This window comes from Staurois parvus, unplaced genomic scaffold, assembly GCF_062004578.1.
Source record: "Staurois parvus isolate SC_StPar_1 unplaced genomic scaffold, SC_StPar_1.0 ptg000213l, whole genome shotgun sequence".
Classification (NCBI taxonomy): domain Eukaryota; kingdom Metazoa; phylum Chordata; class Amphibia; order Anura; family Ranidae; genus Staurois; species Staurois parvus.
The window spans coordinates 947,561-967,968 of record NW_028318009.1 but is presented as its reverse complement, the minus strand read 5'-3'; the positions used below and the strand labels follow the sequence as shown (position 1 = coordinate 967,968).

At 45.5% G+C, this 20,408-nt stretch overlaps 1 protein-coding gene across 4 annotated transcripts in view; it reads left to right on the top strand.

Annotated features, from left to right (window-relative positions):
- Window positions 1-1,289: 1,289 nt before the first annotated feature.
- RPRD2 (regulation of nuclear pre-mRNA domain containing 2) overlaps window positions 1,290-20,408 on the top strand; it is a 107,752-nt gene continuing 88,633 nt past the window's right edge. For all 4 annotated transcript variants that reach the window (XR_016312972.1, XR_016312971.1, XM_089678948.1 and 1 more), the window contains exon 1: window positions 1,290-1,727. Coding sequence is in view for 2 of the 4 variants with exons in the window: in XM_089678948.1 (XP_089535074.1) it covers window positions 1,553-1,727 (175 nt within the window). In the remaining 2 variants the exon portion in view is untranslated. The remainder of the gene's footprint in view (window positions 1,728-20,408) is intronic.

The window sequence follows — 20,408 nt, the reverse complement described above, 5'->3', positions numbered from 1 at the left end:
AAAAAATTAAAAATCAAATTTCATTATAAATTTAGGCCAACATGTATTCTGCGACATGTCTTTGCTAAAAAAAAAAATCCCAATACGTGTAAATTAATTGGTTTACGTGAAAGTTATAACGTCTACAAATGGCGGTATAGACACTGGGATTTTTATTTTTATTTGTTGTTATACTAGTAATGGCGGCTATCAGCGACTTATAGGGGGACTGCGGCGGGCATTCTGACACTGGGGGGGAACTGACTTGGTGTCACTGACATTCCCAGTGACACCAATACAGTGATCAGTGCTAATAAAAAGCACTGACACTGTAATAATGGCACTGGGCAGGAAGGGGTTAACGTGGGGCGATCAAAGGGTTAACTGTGTGCTGTTTAATATGGAGACATGGGGTGCAGAGAGATACACAGCAGCATGTCCTTGCTGGCAGGAGAGAGATCTATGTTGTTTACACACAGCTCTGTCCCCTGTCAGCTTTGCACGACGATCGCCGGGTGCTGGCGAGGAATCTCCGGCCGGGACCCGGTGATTGACATCCCTAGATTGACAATGGCGGCACTGGTAGGGTGGCACATGTGCCCCCTACCCGGAGATGCAAATTGCGTATATAAATACATGATTTTGCGCCGCCTTGTAGCAGTAGTTCTACTATAGGGCGGCGAGAAAGCGGTTAACGGACGCACAAGGGTGCCATTCATTTTTGTAACGTGTCAGGGACGTCTTTCGCCGCATTTCTTGAGGGCAGGGCAGCCTATTGAAATGAACAGGGTGCCCTACACGCGACGTGCGTGCGCAAATCTGCAGGAATAGATCTGAACCAAGTATTAAAGTCTACGGGGCTAAAAAAAAAATGTGCAATATGGCGCCCAGACTACTTTTTCGAACTTCACGGGATGAATGACCCAGAGCTCAGATGTGGACAGGCCCATTGAGAATGATGGGATTCCTCAACTTTGTCACGCTTTGAGATTCAGGTGACCGAACACTCGGGTGTGAATGAGGCCTAAACCTTTTGTTTTGTCGTTGCTATGGGCAACCAACGTCAGAGATTTATCTCTTGTATTATGTTTTATTGAAAAGCAGGTGACAACAAACTGCCATGATCTTTTATTTCCTTGTGGACTGCCATCTGCATTGCTCTCTATACACATGACCGGTCAGCCTTTCTACCTTCCCGCCTCTTTCTGAGGAAACTCGCAGCACTGAGAGGGGGGCGTGCCCGCAAAGCGTCCGCACAGCAACTGAGGGGGCGTGTTCGGCTCGCGCTCTCGCTGCCGTGCTCGCGCTCTCCAATATATAACGCGGGCATCGAGGCGCGCTCTCGGGTCGTGTCAGCTCGCCGGTGACGCACGCGTTGGTCGCTCTCGTGCGCGCGCTCCGCCGCCATACCATTCTAGTCGCCTATTAAACGCTGTGTGTCGTGTGGCAGCCGTGTCCCGTCTCTCCTTCGTCTCCAGTTCTGTCATGACGAGCGGCCCGTAGCTCGCTATACCCATTACACCCCCCTCCCCCTTCCTCCATATCGGCCGCAGGGCATTGTGGGGGAACCAACATGGCGGCTGGCAGCAGCAAGGCCTCTGTCGGGGCCATGGAAGCCGCTCTGGACCGCAAGCTGCAGTCTGTCACCAACACCATGGAGTCCATCCAGAGCCTGTCCACCTGGTGCATCGAGAACAAGAAGCAGCATGTCACCATCGTCCATTACTGGATGAAATGGTTCCGGAGATGTGAGTATGGCGGCCTTCATCAACGTGAGGGGGGGCAGTGTGCTGAGGACAGGTCTGGAGGGGTGCAGTGTCCTGGGGACAGGTCTGGGGGGGCCCTACACCATCACCATGGGGACCTGTGACCTGCTCTGTGGTCATTCCTCGTCCCTCCATTAGGGGGCAGTGTGTGCGCCAGAACTGCTGACAGCTTGTCAGTCATCTCCCCAACCTACCCCTCTCTGTGCTTCCCCCGGTGTGCTCACTAGAGGGCGCACTGTACCCAGGCTGCCAAGTGGGAAGTGTGCTTTTACTGGGAGGGGGAGGAGAGGGCTGCACCCCTTCCTTCACTTTTGGAGGGGGCTGCACCCCTTCCTTCACTTTTGGAGGGGGCTGCACCCCTTCCTTCACTTTTGGAGGGGGCTGCACCCCTTCCTTCACTTTTGGAGGGGGCTGCACCCCTTCCTTCACTTTTGGAGGGGGCTGCACCCCTTCCTTCACTTTTGGAGGGGGCTGCACCCCTTCCTTCACTTTTGGAGGGGGCTGCACCCCTTCCTTCACTTTTGGAGGGGGCTGCACCCCTTCCCTTTTTTTTTGGGGGGGGGGGGGGTTATGCCTGTGCCTTTATATTTTGCTGGCACAAAGGCTTGCACTTGTGCCTTCTCATAGGAGGGGGATCCTTATGCCAATGCATTCACTTAAAGGAGGTTGTAGCGTCTGTGCCTTTCTATTTTGGGGTTTGTTGTGCCCATTCCCTTACTTTTGCCTGTGTTACTGCCTTCTTTTTGGGGGGGGCGGCAATGGTTTTCTGTTAACAGCGCCTTCACTTAAAGTGGAGTTCCACTCAAAAGCAGAAGCTCCGCTTAGTTGCTTCCTCCCCCCCACTGCCATATTTTCACATCTTGAGGGGGGAGGAGATTCCTGTTTTTGACAGGTACCTGCTCCCACTTCCAGCTCAGTTTGCCGTGACGAAGTGAGCCGCAAGTTCGGCCCCCCTCCTTCCTCCTGCAGTCTCCTGGGAGCTTTCAGCTTGGGGTTCACATACGTGCGGCCCTGTATGTAGCATGTGATTCACACAGGAACTGCACTGCATTCCCCTGCAAATCACATGCGATTTGTGTGCAGTGTCATCAGAGCCATACGTTTTGTATGGCTCTAATCGCACCCGCACCAAAAACGTGCAGGACCCTTTTTTGTGTCCGCACTAGAATCGGATCGCATGGGTATTCACACCTATACGATCCGATTGTTCACATCGCACCGCTTTCAGGGTGTTGTTAACTTAACATACACACCCGCATCAGTTCACATGAACGGGGTGCGATTCTGATGCGGTGCGGAATTTGCGCTAAAAACGCTGCAAATTCTGCATCTCATCATTGTGAACCAGGGCTAACAGGTCCCAGAAGACTGCCAGACCAATCAGGAGGTGTGGCGCGACTCACGCATGCGCTGTGGGCACCGGGCTTTGAAGCCGCAAGCTGTCATAGCCTGGTGCCCACAGTTGAAATGCCGGCGCCATGGAGGAGAGAAGGGTTGGCACGGGTGAGCACATCGCTGCACTCTGGGAGAGGTGAGTGGGTGTTAAAAGTCAGCAGATACAGTTTTTGTAGCTGGAACTCCACTTTAAGAGGGGGAGCGTTACGTCAGATGTGATTGTAGCGTCTGTGCCATCAATTCGGAGGTTGGGGCTGCACCTGTGCCCATTCCCTTTTGCTTGTGTTGGTAACTTCTTTTTATAGGGCGAAGGCTTTACATGAACATTGCACCAGTGCCTTCACTTAGGAGGGGGAGCCTTACGCCAATGTGTTCACTTAGAGGCGAGTGTAGCATTTGTGTCTTCAGTTTGAGGGTTGGGGTTGTACCTGTGCCAATGCCCTTACTTTTGCTTGTGTTAGCGCCCTCTTTTTAGGGGGTGAAGGCTTTACGTGAACATTGCTCCAGGACCTTTACTTAGAAGGGGGAGCATTACACCAATGCATTCACTTAGAGGCGATTGTAACGCCTGTGCCTTCAATTCAGGGGTCGGGGTTGTGTCTATGCCCTTTTGCTTGTGGTGTTGCCTTTTTTTTAGGGGGTGAAAGCTTTACATAAACATTGCACCAGTGCCTTCACTTAGGAGGGGGAGCCTTAGGCCAATGTGTTCACTTAGAGGTGAGTGTAGCGTTTGTGTATTCAATTCGGGGGGTTGGGGTTGTGCCCATGCCCTTACCCTCTTTTTAGGGGGTCAAAGGTTTTACAGGAACATTGCACTAGTGTCTTCACTTGGAGGGGGTGAAGGTTTGTAAAAGGGGAGAAGGCATTGCCCTTATGCCACCCCCCCCCACCAAACGAAGGCATTGGGGTAATTCCACGCCTCTACTTAGGGAAGGTTCACTTGGGGGGGTGTCTTGCCCATGCATTAAAGTGGTTGTGTGTGTGTGTGAGATATATATATATATATATATATATATATATATATATATATATATATATATATATATATATATATATATATATATAGCCATTCTCTTACATATACCCAGTGAAGTGACTGGCATCCCTCAAGTGATACACAGAGATGAAAAAAATCCCTCTACATAAATTGTACCTGTTTATCTGCAGTCGTCTGTCCTATGCAAAGTGCAGAAATTACAAAGCATCTCTCAGCTCTGAAACACACGGGGCAGGGAGATGTTGCAATCGGTGAAGAGAGCTCTGAGAGCTGATTGGAGGAAACACACACACCCCCCCTCCACACAGGAGCAGAGCTGAGGCTGTCACTCCTCTCCCTGTCACCATCTTTTTCTTGGTGTCAGGGAAAACTTGTCAGAAGTGGCTCATGCTGATATCCAAGGAAGGAGGCAGCAGACAGATGACACTTAGTGCTCTGGAGGGAGACAAGTAAACACTATAGAGGGATATGCTTTGCTCATATTTCATGTCTGAGGGTTACAACACTTTACCGTGGGGTAGCACTGCTGTTAGTGGGTAAATGGAATGTGTTGTGCATGTACCTTCATTCAGGGGGAGGATTAGCACTAGCACACACATTTTTGGAGGGTGGGGGGCTAGTTCTTGCTCCCGTGCCTTCACTTTGGTGGGTGCCTTTCTTGCCCTAGTGCCTTCCCTTGTGGGGGGATTGCACCCAAGCTCATTAAGGTTTGCTCCAATGCCTTAAAGTGTTACTAAACCCCGGACCCTGCATTCACTATATCCGCTCTCCCCGGACCCTGCATTCACTATATCCGCTCTCCCCGGACCCTGCATTCACTATATCCGCTCTCCCCGGACCCTGCATTCACTATATCCGCTCTCCCCGGACCCTGCATTCACTATATCCGCTCTCCCCGGACCCTGCATTCACAATATGCGGTCTCCCACAGTACACCCAACATGGAAATGCAATTATTTTAGTAAATATAAACTGCTAAATACCTTTTTCCCATCACCAGTATATAGCAGTCTTGTGACTTTTATCAGTGTTCAGCCAAGCACTAGCTAAAGCTTGTAGGAGAAGTTTTCTTTCTGCTCTAGGAGGATGCAGACCCTTGACCTGCTGATTGGCCCTTTGCTGATCATACTCTCCCAAGAAAAAAAACCTCTAGCAATGCACACCAAACCGAGCATGTGCAAAATGCCTACGGTTCAGTCTGTCTTATCAGGAGCTAAGAGGTGGTTGCTTAAACAATGGGCTAAGCAGAGCAGTCAGAAACAAAGAGCCTTTTTACACAATGCAGAGGATTAACCCCTTAGGTTCCACAGTGAGTATAACAAGCATGCTTTACTGCATATACAGACTGATTGTGCTGTTGTGGGCTTAGTAACACTTTAACTTAGAGAGGGGAGATGATTTGTGCCTTGACTTTGGGGAGGGAAAGGTTTGCACCCATACTGTCAGTTGGGGAGGAGGGAAGAGGGAACATTGCATATATGTGATAATACCGTATTAAACTCAAAACCATACATTGCAGTTGTCATTAGATGTGGTGGCTGCATTAGTTTTCTTCTCTTAGGATTTTTTTTCTGTTTTCACCTGGTGATCTGGCCGGTAACACCTCCTCTAATAGTGTGTCCACTCTGGATGAAGGAGCACAGAGAGCACCTTCGGACACCAGCATTGTCAGTCCAGGAGTAAGGAGAGTGTTATATGTAATAGCTGATTAAGGATGTGCTTGTTCTATTGAAAGCAGACTTTCTGGCCAGATCACCAAATGAAAAAGGAAAGAGCCTTAAAAAGAAAACACCACTTTCATTTTGGGGGGGGGGGGGGATTTGCACCCATATTTTGGAGAGGGTGAAGGTTTGTGCCTTCGCATGGAGGGAGTTTACATCCATGCATTGGAATGAAGGTTTGCATCTTGCGCCTCCAGCACTGAGGGAGATGTTATGCATTTGGGTTTGCATCTTGCGCCTCCAGCACCGAGGGAGATTTTATGCATTTGCCTTCATTTTGGTGGGGGGCATTTTCACTCATGTCTTCAGTTGTGGGGGGGAGAGAAACTCCTCCCCTTTGCCCTCACATCTGGGAGGGTTTGTGCCTTTCACATTGATGGGGAAGGGATATGGCCCTTGTTTTAGTTTGGGGGGGGGGGGGTTAGTGAGGATGAAAGTTTGCTCCCGTGCCTTCGTTAAGGAAGGGATAAGAATGTCCTCCTAGCTTTCACTTGGAAGGGGTGAGAAGGCACGGGTGCAAACCTTTATCCCCGCAAAGTGGAGGCATTGAGGTGATTGAGGTTTGCTCCATCACTTCACTTTTGAGGTAGCCTTGCTCCCCTGCCTTCACCTTCAAGGGATGAAGTTTTGCACCCATGCCTTCACTTGGAGGTGGAAAGGCCTGTTCCTTCAATTGGGGGCGAGGGAGGATCTGTACCAGCTCTTTCCTTTTTTTTGGGTGAGGGGAGGAAAGGTTGTGTCTGTGCTTTCACTTTGGGGGAGTGTGTGGCTTTTTAGATGCTGATGGATTGTGGACTGCAAATCTTTTGGGGGGGTTCAGCCTACACCCATGCCTTTATGGGAGAGGAAGGTGCAGTTTTTGTATTTCAATGGTATTTATTAATTTGTAAACATTTCAAGAAAACATGAGTACCAAGACACGCCCACACAGGGGCTATCAATTGCACATAAAAGAAGGTGCAGTTTTTTTGCCCATGTGCTGGATAACAGAGCGGAGATGCAGCTTGTGCCCATGTGTTCAATGGGGGAGAGAAGGGGAATAATCGTGATCACTTGGCCTGGCATTTGGGGAGGTGGTGTGCATCCGAAATACCTGAAGAGATGGAGTTTGTAGAATCTTTAAAAGTGTTTACTGTTCAAAGCAAACCTTTCATAAGTATTAAAAATTAAATGCCACGGTCTAAGCCTCGGTTCACATCTTCTCAGTTCTGCGTGCTGCTTTTGTGCGGGCACAGCAGCCCAATTATGCAGCCCATCCATGTGTGATGGCCATCGGTGAATGTGGAGATGCATGTTGATGTGCAATGTAAAGTGAGGCAGATTGACATGAACTTTGAGGCATTTTCATGGTTTTGTATTATGAATAAAATGCACCAAAGTGCAAAGATGTGAATAAGCCCTTAAAATCCGCATCAGCGCTGGCACTTTACTGTAGCAGTCAGTTACACCCCTTCTATGTCACAACTTTCATGCTACAAGCCGCTGGACGTTTGATCCTTGCTGATTGCACTGCTGTAGCTGTGAGAAGGCAGAGGAGGTGTCAGACCGCTGCTGTCACTCAAAAGTTAGATATTTGACAGCGTTTTTGGCTGTACATGAAATTAAATTCATGCATGTTCTTTCTTTTTAGGCCTTAACCACCTCCCGTCCGGCCGTTGTATATAATCGGCTGGACGGTGGCAGTGCAGAGTCGGGTGGCCGTTTATAAACTGCCTCCCTGCACCCTGCTTGTGCGCGCTCCCTGGAAGCGTGCAGCACCGCGATCTGGTGCCCGCTGTGTCCTCCGGACACAGTGGAACACCGATCGTCGGACGGGACCTCAGATTGGCCGATCAGGGATTACATGCAGAGTAGTAAGCAAGATGTCACTTTTGACATCATTGCTTACTACGTGTGAAATCTGTGAATGAACACAGAGGTCACATGGTACAAGGCTATTCACAACAGCCTTGTACCATGTGACACGCTGTGACCAATCACAGCTCAGTCAGTAGTTTTCAATGGCTGCAAGAATGCAGCTAGAGAGGAGGAGAAATGATTGCTTTTACAGCCTTTATGGCTGTAAAAGCAGTCAGTGTAAAAATAAATAAATCTTCATTACCCCCCACAAGTAGTACAGTGTCACCATGGTGACACTGTACTGCTAGGGTGACAGTATGTAAAAAAAAAACATAAATAATATAAAAAAAGTTTAAAAATGATGATTTTTGGTTATAAACTAATTTGGGTTTTTTTTTTTTGTACTAAAAAGATAACTGAATAAATTTTGGCCAAGATTGCCAAATTTTGCAAAATTTTATAAGAAACACTTTTTTCAAAATGTTTGGACTTTTTCATTTATTTAGCAAAAAAAAACAAAAATCCCAGTGGTGAATAAATATCACCAAAATAAAGTGTTATCTGTCTCAAAAAATGCTAAATTCATATGGGTACAGTGTTGCATGACCGCGCAATTGTCATTCAAAGTGTGATGGAACTGAACGCTGAAAATTGGCCTGGACTGGAAGGGGGTAAAAGTGTCCGGACTGGGAAGTGGTTAAAACAGAGCTAAAGTTAGGAGGAGGAATCGCCTCTGCTACAGCAGTCCTGCGCCTGTGAGGTCCCTCGCCTATGCTGCCATCCTCTTCTAGGTGCTGGACTTCAGCCATATTGATTGGCCAGCACGGAAGACATCATCCAGGCGCACTGACACTGTGCCGGAAATGTAAGCTGAGCTGCGCATGCACAGCCCAGTGTACCTACTGCAAGTAGGTGTTTTGTTTTTGTTTTTTTTTTTTTGTTTTTTATTGCTGAAGAGACATTGCATATCCCTGTCTTTAGTTCTTGAAAGGATAAATTCACCTTTGGGAACATGTTCCACCCGTTTTTAGGGTGGAACATGTACCACGTTCCCAATGTTGCAGCCGCCACCCCCCGTGACAGAAGTCTGGGGAGAAGTTCCCATGTATTACCCTTCATGCACACGAGATGTTTTAATAATGCTGGTAACGTTAGCTATGTAAAGTCATATTAAAAACGTGAGTTGTTCGGCGTCGTTTTTCCGAGTTGGCAGTTTTTTTTAGCTTTTTTTTTACCAAAAAAAGTTTGTTTTTTCTGGTCAAAAGTCCAAAAACGCCGGTTTGCTGCTTTTTACCACATTCTGCCATGTTTTTCCGCCTTGGAACGTTTTTACAGCTAAAAAACTCCTCCAGAAATCCACTAGTCTTTCCAGTCTTTCTAGTTTTTTTTTTTTTTTTTTTTTACAGTCAAATGTCCCTGCCAAAAAACGTTGATTACAGTCTGTGTGTATGGACACATAGGATAATATGCTGGGGGGTTTACTGGCTGTAGGAAAAAAAATGTCAGAAGCCAAAAACAGCCGCTGTAAAAACGTCCCGTGTGCATGGGGACTAAGCTGTCAGATTTGAAACCAGTGCAGCTGTGCAGGGCTCCGCCCACAGGGCTCCGCCCACAGGGCTCTGCCCCTGATTCAGAGTTCCATGAATGAATGACTTGCAAGTCCCTACAGCCTTAGCCAGGCCATAGACGGGTCGTTTATCGGCCGAATTTTCGTCCACACAAAAAATCCGCCAATGTTCACGCCGTTAGTGTGGCCAGCCAGTCGGCCGTTTTTCGCGGATCTTCATATTATTTTTATCGGTCATACTGGAAAAACGGCCGTTTTTCATGGACATTTGTGGCAGCATCGGCAACAGGGCTGATTGATTTTTTTCGTTTATCGGATGAAAATTCGGCCGATAAACAGCCCGTCTATGGCCTGCATTAGCGGCTGTCGGCTTGTAGTTTTCAATAAACTACCAGTACGCTGTGGAGTGCCGTGGTAGTTCATTGAATCTTCTTGTCAGTATATCTGCTTGCTCATACATCTCGTTTGGTAAACAGATATACTGACATATCTGCAGGAGACCTGCTTGGCACCAGCAATCTGCTGATCGCTGGCGCAATGCTTTACAGGCTCCTGCAGACAAAAATAATGCACATTGTTTACCTGCAAAAAAAAGTGTTTATTTTGTGCAAAAAGGTGTACTGGCTTTTTTTTTTTTTTTTTGAAAGAGCTCAGAGGGTTAGAACCCCTGCTAAGTTGTTGCTGTCTGTGCCCCCATTAGGGAGATGCATCCTCTGTATTTGTCCTGTTTTTTCCTTTTATCCTCAAAAGTGAAAGTAAAAAAATCACAAATTTTTGTATTCTCCCCAGAACAAGAATAGAGGGAAAATCTTCCTTTGGGGCCACTAGGTTTGGTGACCCTGGGGACAACCAGGGATTTCCTCATTTTTGAAAAATTTCCTGTTTTGGCTAGGTGACAGGAAGTGATGGGAAATCTATATATGGTCAAAAAAAAAAAAATCTGGCGTTGTTACCCTCCCTTTTATTCTAATAACAAAAAAAAAAGGTTTTGCTTATATTTCTATTTTAAGAATTGCTTTAGGTGTTGCTGCTCCATCTTGTGGTTTAGTTGGCTCAGAGGAAGTTAGATCCGTCAAGGTGGATTTGTCTTTCTGCTAGAAACAATGATAGGAAACTGATTACTAGACTGTCCTTGGCACTTTTTGCTATGTGACTCTGTGACAGAAAACATTTCCTGTGGATGGCCAGTGGAATCTTCGCATCAGATTGCTGCTACTATCCTTTAGGGCCAGTTCGCACTATAAAAACGCAGTCTGGATAAGTTTCTGTAAGCGCCTGTTTTACACGTTCTGGTGCATTTTTGATGCATTCCAGACCTTTTTTTTTTTTTCAACTCTTTTTTTGGGGTCCAGTGCATTTTTGATGCATTCCGATGCATTTTTGGTGCATTTTATTGCGTTCCAGAACAGTTCTGTGCAGAAAAAAAAATGCAGCATGTTCTACTTTTTAATTTTTATTTTATTTTTTTGGAACTGAAAGTAATGCTTTGAACCATGCCATTGACAACTAACCTGCTTTCTGTACATTTTCTGTGCAACTCGTGTAGTGTGAACCAGCCTTAAGGCTAGGTTCACACCTATGCAGGTTGCATTTGAGTCATTTCTGCATTGCGTTTTGCTATGAGTTTGTTTTGTTTTTTTTTGCACCTGTTTTTGATGCGTTTTGCAGGGGCTTCGTGTTTTGGGTTTTCTTTGTTTTTTTTTGTTAGGCAGATTTAAAATGCAAAATGCATCAAAAACGCAGCACTTGCTTTTCTGCAGCGTTTCCATTGAAGTCTATAGAACCAAGAACGCAACTTTTGACATTCAAAAAAGGCCCTGACCCTTTCCAAAAACCGCACCGGGTCAAACTGCGCAGATATGAACCTGTCACATAGGAAATATGACTGTAAGCTGGAAAGGGCGGGGCCCTCTAACCCTCGTGTATTGTTTTGCGACTGTATTGTCTCATGTCTTGTCCCCCATTCTAATGTACAGCGCTGAGCAAACCCTTTGGCGCTATATAAATACTCTATAATAATAATGGACAAGAGCAAAGAGTCCACTCCATGCCTGCCTAAAAGGCAACTTTAAGGCCTTGTTTACACCAAGGTTCAGAGCTGTGAGCTTTTCTGCACACGTTCTGCAAGGGCACAAAGAAAACAATTGTCCATGTGTCCTGTTCACACCACAACAATGGAGTCATGTGGATGTTTTCTGCGTAGGAATCTGCAACATGTATGAAACTCACTGGACCCTTTCCAAAAACCGCATCGGGTCAAACTGCGCAGATATGAACCTGTCACATAGGAAATCCTGTTAAATGGACTGTACTGCGTTTCTGCAAAACACAAAATGCTGCAGAAAACATTTTAGATGTGAACCTGGGTAAAACAGAATTAAGATTTGATTTTACGACTCGCTAAAACCCTTACATGCAAGGCACGCCTCAAGTGAGGACCATCAAAATTACCCGTGTACTTATGTCAGTAATAAGTGATCATATGTGCATTGCAAATCAAACAGAGACCAAGATGGCACCTTTTATGGCTGTTTGGTTCAGATAGCCTGACCCCCCCCCCCCCCCCCTTTCCCCTTACAGGCTGCATGTCAATATATAACACAACAGTGACCACAGCCAGTGGGAGGAATCACATTGCCAGGCAGGGAACATTCTGTATGGCACACCAGAAAGATAGAAAGGCAGTGGTGCCCAGGGCTCTTCAAGAGCAAAGAGTCCACACCATGCCTGCCTAAAAGGCAACTTTAAGGCCTTGTTTACACCAAGGTTCAGAGCTGTGAGCTTTTCTGCAAAAGAAAGCTGATAACCAGCAGGGTTGTCAGTACATGGTTCACACTGATAATAGCCCTGATGATCAGTGCAGCCCCATTAGTACACAGTCTTTTTTAGTTTGTTTAGCAAAAATCCAGCACTGATATTAAATACCACCAGTAGAAAGCTCCATCTGTCTCAAAAAATGCTAAAAATGTAATTTGGGCTCCTGCAGTTGTCATTCAAAGTGTGATAGCGCTGAAAATTGGCCTGGGCTGAAAGGGGGTATAATGTAGATGATGGGTATACTTAAAGGGGAAGTCCTGCTTTCTTCCATCTCCCCACCTCCTTTAACACTTGTGGACATGTGGGGTTTGTGGGTACCTGGTTTTAACAAGTACCTGCTCCCACAGCTTTCTGGGACCTACAGCCCTTACCTTGTCCTTTGCTCCCACGATGCGTCCCCTGCAGCGTCCCCGGCCATCTCCTCCGGCCGATGCCAGGATCTGGCTTCCGTGTTCTGGTCCCTGTGACGTCGGGACGTACGGTTGCCAGAACCGGCGGCAAATTTGAAAACTTAAAAAGACTTTTTTTTTTTTTTTTTTTTTTTTAAAACTATTTCATAGCAAAACATTCCTGTATCAAACCATTTCACATACATTGTGTCCCTACTGCTTTGTCCTGTGCCCTGCCTGCATTTTGACTGTTCTTTCTGCCTGGAATGTCCCCTGCAATGTCCTCCGGCGGATGCTGGCATCTGGGTTCCGTTCCCTGCGACCTCAGGACGTATGAGGGACGGAACTGGTGAGAAATTTGAAAGTTGTAAAAGTGACATTCACTAAATTCCCATAGTAAAACATTACTGTATCAAACCATTTCACATACATTTTGTCCCTACTGCTTTGTCCTGTGCCCTGCCTGCATTTTGACTGTTCTTTCTGCCTGGAAACTTAGAACAGTCAATGGCGTCCAAAAAGTGTCCCTTTAGGTCAAAAGTGGTTTTAGACCGGCTAGAGAACAGCGATAGTAAATCAGAACCACTTGCAGAATTGAGTGATAATGATTCATCAGACACTGAAACGATTTTGCGACTTTCCTCCGTGATGTGCGAACTTGGCGCTATATTTCAAATTTCAGTGTTTTTGGTTTGATTATATTATTGAATTAAATTTATTATATTTATGAGTATTAAATTATAATTTATGATTTCGTTAAGTTTTATCATATCCAGAATGTTTACTAGACTCTTGTTCGGACAGATTTCAGGGAGTTATTCCTAAATTACAGGCCTACAATAAAAAAAATACATATTTCCATGCAAAAAAATGGTACCGCTTTTGGTACAAAATTCCTGACATAATCATACCGCCAGGGAGGTTAATAAACATTCTGGCGATAGGGACGTGAACATTGGTGAAGAAATTATTTGGATGAGGATGGTGCTGGATCCCTGGACAGGTAAGTGTCCTTGTATTAAAAGTCAGCAGCTGCAGTATTTGTAGCTGCTGACTTTTAATATTTTGGGAGCACACTGAAGATCCTCTTTAAGCTGACCATACACTGTTAGATTTTATTAGTTTGGCCTGTAGGCTGAGCAAAACAATGAAAATATTCATCTATCCACACTAAACAAATCTGGCCTATTGTATTCTCGCAGCTGTCAGAACAGCAGCTGCATCTGGTTGTATGTAGCTGCTGTTTGGCTGTCAATTTTCTGCCCTGTTGGATGAGAGGGAGCTTACTGGGCAAATTTCTGTTGGTTCATCAGTAAATGGCTATATATTGCGTACATACTTTCACCTGTCTTCATTTACAAACTATATTGTGGTGTTACACCAGCCGAGGTTGGTAGGCTGGATGCTGACATTTTAATAAATGACTGAACAAACAAGTCAGTTTGTTTTACTTAAACGAGTCAATCAAAAGTCCAAGATGTTGCCTTGGCAAACTAAACAATGGCAAAAATGAGAACTGCTTTATGGTGCTGCAAAAAGTGGCATATGTCATTGGATTTGTTCTGTGTGACGTTAAATATTGAATTGGTTGTACAGTGATGTTGGAGGTGTAGTAATCCCGTTATAAGTGGAGGGGATTGCTGGGAACAGTGTCTTGTTTAGAAGGCTGTATGTGTCACTTGCTTTGTTGTCCTTTGTATTGTTTGTGCTGTTTTGCAGATGGAGTTGATGTATACAACAACAAATTCTTCTAAGACATGCAAAGTGTATTGTGTTGGAGGAATAGGAATGAATTGTAGCATGCTGTGATATAGCAGTAAGACCTCATGCCACATCTTGTCCTGTACACTGGGCACGCAACATTTCTTCTGTTTGCATTCATACATTCTGCAGCCCAAATGTGCCCTATTGCTCCCCACCGCTGCTCAGGACCAACATGTAAATGGCAAAACAGAGTACACACACGTTACATTGTATTACTCTATATGTGCACACTGTCTGGTTTTGTTTTTATTTTTTGTTTTTATTTTTTGTGTTTTTTTGTTGTTTTTTTTACAGTCAACACCTGCAGCAACTTCTGGCAATCATTTTGATGGCTAGGAATTGCCTGTAAATGCAAAGGAGGGGGGGGTAGTGCAGCAACAGGACAGAAGAATAGGGAATCCTTTTGATAGTCTGGGTGAAAAAACAGTCCATGCAGTTCAACCATAGAAAAAAAAAAGTTATGAGGGCAGCACAGTGGCTAAATGGTTAGCACTTCCGCCTGGCAGTACTAGGGTCGCTGGTTTGAATCCCAACCACGGCACCACCTGCCTGGAGTTTACATGTTCAGACATGCTGGTATGTTAACCACTTGCCTACCGGGCACTTATACCCCCTTATTTACCAGACCAATTTTCAGCTTTCAGCGCTGCCGCACTTTGACAATTGCGCGGTCATGCAACATTGTACCCATATGAAATTTTGATCATTTTTTTCTCACAAATAGAGCTTTCTTTTGGTGGTATTTAATCGCCACTGGGCGCTTTACTTTGTGCGCTATAAATAAAAAAAGTGCAAAAAATTTTAAAAAAAAGTTTCTTTGTTTCTATTATAAAATTTTTCAAACAGGTATTTTTTCTCCTTCACTGATGTGCGTTGATGAGGCAGCACTGATGGACACTGATAGGCAGCACTAAAGGGCACTGATAGGCAGTACTAATGAGGCGGCACTGATAGGCGGCACTTCTGGGCACTGACTGGCATCACTTCCTGGCACAACCCCTGAGCACTGACTGGCGGCACTGACTGGCAGCACTGGTGGGTGGGCACAGGTGGGTGGCACTTCTGGGCACAGGTGGGTGGCACTTCTGGGCACAGGTGGGTGGCACTTCTGGGCACAGGTGGGTGGCACTGCAGAGTGGCACAGGTGGGTGCACTGCTGGGCATAGGTGGGTGATCTGGGCACAGGTGGGCGGAGCTAGTTGGCGGAATGCTGGGCACAGGTGGGCGAAACTTGCGGGTGGCACTGCGAGGCACCGATCATCAGGGCACTGATCATCAGTGCCCTGATGATCGGTGCCGATCCCCGCTCTGACAACTGCCGGTTCTCGGCAGTACTTTCCTCACGATCTGACAGTGTGAGGAAAGTGCAGCCGAGAACCGGCACTTGCATTTCCCTCTGATCAGCGTGTCATTGGACACTGCTGATCACGTGGTAAAAGGCTGCTGTGATTGGCCTTTTACCACATCACGTGATCCACTGTGTCCGTAGGACACAGTGATCATGGAGATCGCCGGGTGCGCGCCCCCTGGGGCGCGCAGGAGAGCGCGTTCTGGGAGGACGTCATACGACGTCCACCCAGAACTGGCCGGCCGCAGTGCAACCGTCATTCGGCTATCTGTGGTCGGCAACTAGTTAATTGGCTCCTGTCTAAATTAACCCTAGTATGTGTATGAATGTGAGTTAGGGACCTTAGACTGTACGCCCTTTGAGGGTTAGGGACTGATGATACTGATTTCACGCCAAATCTGCTTTAATGGAGAACTTGAGGAGGAGCCACAAATTACCAGTTTGGATTAATGTTTAGTGCTTCTAAACTGTTGATTTGCTTCCTTTTTTTCTCTTTCCTGTTGTATTTCCCAATGAAAATGTCCACCACTAACCCCTTCCCTCTCTATTCCTGTTCTGCTGCCAACTCAGAATTTTGGATTTGCCTTCACCTTCATTTTGGTGACATTGGTTCCCAGGACAGTTAGAGAGAGTGATTCCCCTTAGTGTTACTAAACCCACAACAGTACAATCAGTCTGTAGATGCAGTAAAGCATGCTTGTTATACTCACTGTGGAACCTAAGGGGGTAATTCTACACATTGTGGAAAAAGGCGGTTTGATGCTGTCTTTTCTGATCCTCCCCTTCTAATGTCTCCTAAATATGCCCTGATAGAACAGAGGCTTGGGGGCAAGCCACACATACTCAGTTTGGTGTGTATTGCTAGGAAGTGTGGTTTTTGTTTTGTTTTTGTTTTTTTTGTGGGAGGGTGCACAGGGCTAATCAGCACTGTCCAGACAGAGGTCATGGGGTCCTTCAGGAGAATGGAAACTCCTCCTAAAAGCTGTAACCTGTGCTCAGCTGGACACTGATAGAAGTCACAAGACTGCTCTAACTGCTGAGAAAAGGTATTTAGCAGTTTATAGTTACTAAAATAATTGCATTTCCATGTTGTGTGTACTGTGGGAGAGCGGATATAGTGAATGCAGGCTCCGGGGGAGAGCGGATATAGTGAATGCAGGCTCCGGGGGAGAGCGGATATAGTGAATGCAGGCTCCGGGGGAGAGCGGATATAGTGAATGCAGGCTCCGGGGGAGAGCGGATATAGTGAATGCAGGCTCCGGGGGAGAGCGGATATAGTGAATGCAGGCTCCGGGGGAGAGCGGATATAGTGAATGCAGGCTCCGGGGGAGAGCGGATATAGTGAATGCAGGCTCCGGGGGAGAGCGGATATAGTGAATGCAGGCTCTGGGGGAGAGCGGATATAGTAAATGCAGGCTCCGGGGTTTAGTAACACTTTAACAGGGACACAAACGGGAAAGTTATGCTTTTAAGTAGAACAATGACCACACTTTTTATTTCTGATACTTGAAAATAATTTTTGATGTCTCATTTTAGTTTTGCTTGGCCACTCTGCTATATTTTTCATGAGATTTCATGTTCTGGTTTGTGAGTTTCCTTGTATTGGGGACTGACTACCTTTGTTGGATGAAGTTTAGAGAAGGCTCTGTGCATGCTACTGCAATGCAATTCCAGTGTGACTTTCAATGTGTTTAATGTAGTGTGACCTGGATGTGGCGAGCATAACCCATGGAGCCAAAGTAACACAGGAACAGTTTTCAAAAGCCGCACCACACAGTTGCATTGTGCCATGCCATTGTATTCTGATAGAGGGGACCACTGTTATGAATATGTAAAGAAGAAATACTGGACAGACTCAATGGACCACTTGGTCTTTTTTTTTTTCTGTCACTATTGTGTTTCTATGAATGAGTGACTTAAAGGACAAGTTCAGGGCTATTTTATTATATATATATATATATATATATATATATATATATATATATTTTCGTATGTGTCCATATTTATTTTTTCAGATATTTACCAAAACGTATTCGAGCTATAGTTGTATAATGGATATGGGCTGAACGTGCACACTCAGGTTTAATTTGAGGGTATGTACATCCAAATTGGAGGAAGGGTTTAGGAATTACAGCTCTTAAGAGTAGCCATCCCCCTTTTTTCAAGGGACCAAAAGTAATTGGGCAATTGAATATAATCCTAAATAAAATGTGTTGTAATATTTTATTGAGAATCCTTTACTGGCAATGACTGCCTGAAGTCTGGAACCCATGGACATTACAAAAGACTGGGTTTCCTCCTTCCTGATGCTTTGCCAGACTAACTGCAGCTGTCTTCAGTTCTATTCTCGCCTCCATGCTGCAGCATTCCTGTGATGCTGCAGCTGTCCTGCTTGCTCAGACAGGTCTGCTCTGTGCAGAGAGCCTGCAGTCACTGCTCCCTGCTGTACTCCTCCAGCACTTCTTGTGCCAGGCAGGAAATGGGGTGAGGACGGCTGGCTCAGGCTTTCAGCAGTGCTCTAGAAGGCTGAGCCAGCTGCTGGTCAGGCATCTGGGTGGATCCCGACCAGTATTGTCAGGATTCTTTCAGTGCCTGGAGCTGCTGTGTGATGTCAGACAACAGCAGATTTTAGCCCACTGTCTGCTGATTCTGGGTCACAGGAATGCACAAGTACGTGTATCCCTGGGACCCACAAGAGAAGTATGACCAAAAAAACTTTGGCCATACTGTGACCAAAGGACTAGCAAGTCTAAAACCGCGGTGTCACGTGCGTAATAATGTCACACCCAGCTGCACCCTGCACAATGATTTTCCAGCTAATGGATCACCAATCGATGTCCGGCAGCCTGAATGCGCTTGTTACTGGGTCAGGTTAATTTCGCAATTAACCCTTCACATTGCCACCACCTCCTTTTTTGTACAGAGAAAAAGGAAACTCGGCGATATCAGCTATAACACTATAATGGTTGAGATAATCGTCTGTATACCACTGTCACCGCAGATCGGTTATACAAAGGGTTAATCAAACACAGTAGCGCTCTTTTAGAGGCAGAAATTTGTAAATTGCAGTAAGGAGCTTTAGAAACAGTTCTACACTTTCAGAAAGCAAGATTCATTACTAAAAGGTCAAAAGGGTGCAATAAAAATATTTACAAAAAAAAAGTTATATATACATATACATATACAGAGAACAGCAAAGAGGTAACAGGAGGTTAAAGTACTTGCCAATCAGCCTTGGGTTTGCAGATCAAGTTTCAGAGCGAAAGGGCTGTCTCCCAAGTTGGTTCTGATGTTAAATGGGAGAATTCTTCAACTTAACTCTCTTAGGCCTGACAGCCCATTTTGTAGTTCCCTAGTAGGGGGTGTCTCTGAAGTCAAGGACCAATGCCCCATCAGGGAGTGAAGGTCTGGGTGTAGACCTAAACTAGAGCCAAAATCTCCTATAGTTCATATTTTGGCTCATAACATTTCCTATGCACAAGTGAAATTCCACCCGCAGGTAGATTACTATGCAGACGCATTTGAGGAACGGGTAGATAGGAAATATAAAATACATATTTGAAGGGTTCAGAGATGTAATTTTATGCTTTCCTAGGTATTCCAGTCAGGGAGCGTGACCTATCAAACTGTCTTCTCATGGGCAATCTGAAGATATACCTAGTTTTTATGTAAGTCTCTCATATTCCAAAATATGGGACATTGGGGAAAAATGGATTTTAAAAATGTTATCTGGTTTGTGCTCCTCTGGAATGTCTTTGAACTCCTGGGAAGGCTTACGTTATCTTTTACGATGTGCTAGATTGCACAGCTTTCTTAGATAGCCAGGCGCTCAGAGAGGTTGTATAGCTCTGGGCTCTGGCCTGCCTGTGACACTTCCAACACCCACACCGACCAGATGTCCATGTGGCTCTGAGGGAGGGGGAGAATGAGGGGAGACATGGAGAATTCTTAACAAAATGGAGGGCCGCGTCTGTCTGTGTGTACGCTTGCTTCACAAGGTATGGGGTTTTATGTTTTGTTGTTTTTTTGTTTATTAATGAAGTAAAGGTTTAGTCAAAGCAGGTAACCATTGCATGTAAAACTGTATGTTCTCTGCTAAAAGAGATCCTGCTTTGGCACAAAAATGTCTATTCTAAATGGATGATATTCAGTTGATGCAATGCTAAAGGTAGGTCTTACAGGCAGATTGGCACACAGTGATTGTAGGTGGTGACTGCTCTCCCTTCCAGTTGTGATGGCAGAGAACATTCTTCTTCTGTAGGTTTAGACAGAAATTCAATGCTTTGCTGTTAATAAAGAGCCGAGTTCCAAATCTGACATTGCCCAAAAAAGTGTACAAAGAATTAGGCCTATTGCTGCAGCATGTATTTGCATAGATAAAGATCTGTATAAATGTCTCAGACATTTGTAGATAAAGATCTTGTATGAAAGTCTGTCAGACATTTGGGGAACATTTGAGTGGTAATATTTATGTCTGTACTTTTATGTTGTCAGATATTGGAGCTCAGTTCTGTTCAGTCTGTGCAATGGGTTGTCTTCAGATTAATCAGTATGTTGTGTATGTGGATCCATGGAGCTGTGTGAAAGTTAAACTGCATATTGTGTTTCGAATATTTATTCAGCTTCATATTTTCCTGCGTAGCTGTACAGTAAAATGTCTTTGATCCTGTGTCTATGAATAGATTACTGTTCCTAATGCACAGAGGTAGTTAACATTCTAAACTGCCACTGAAAGAGTTTGGGAACAGTGCGACTCATTGAGAATGGACCGCTAGGGAGCTCTGTGGTACTCAAAAACAAAGTTCCATTGGGAGAGGCTATAAATG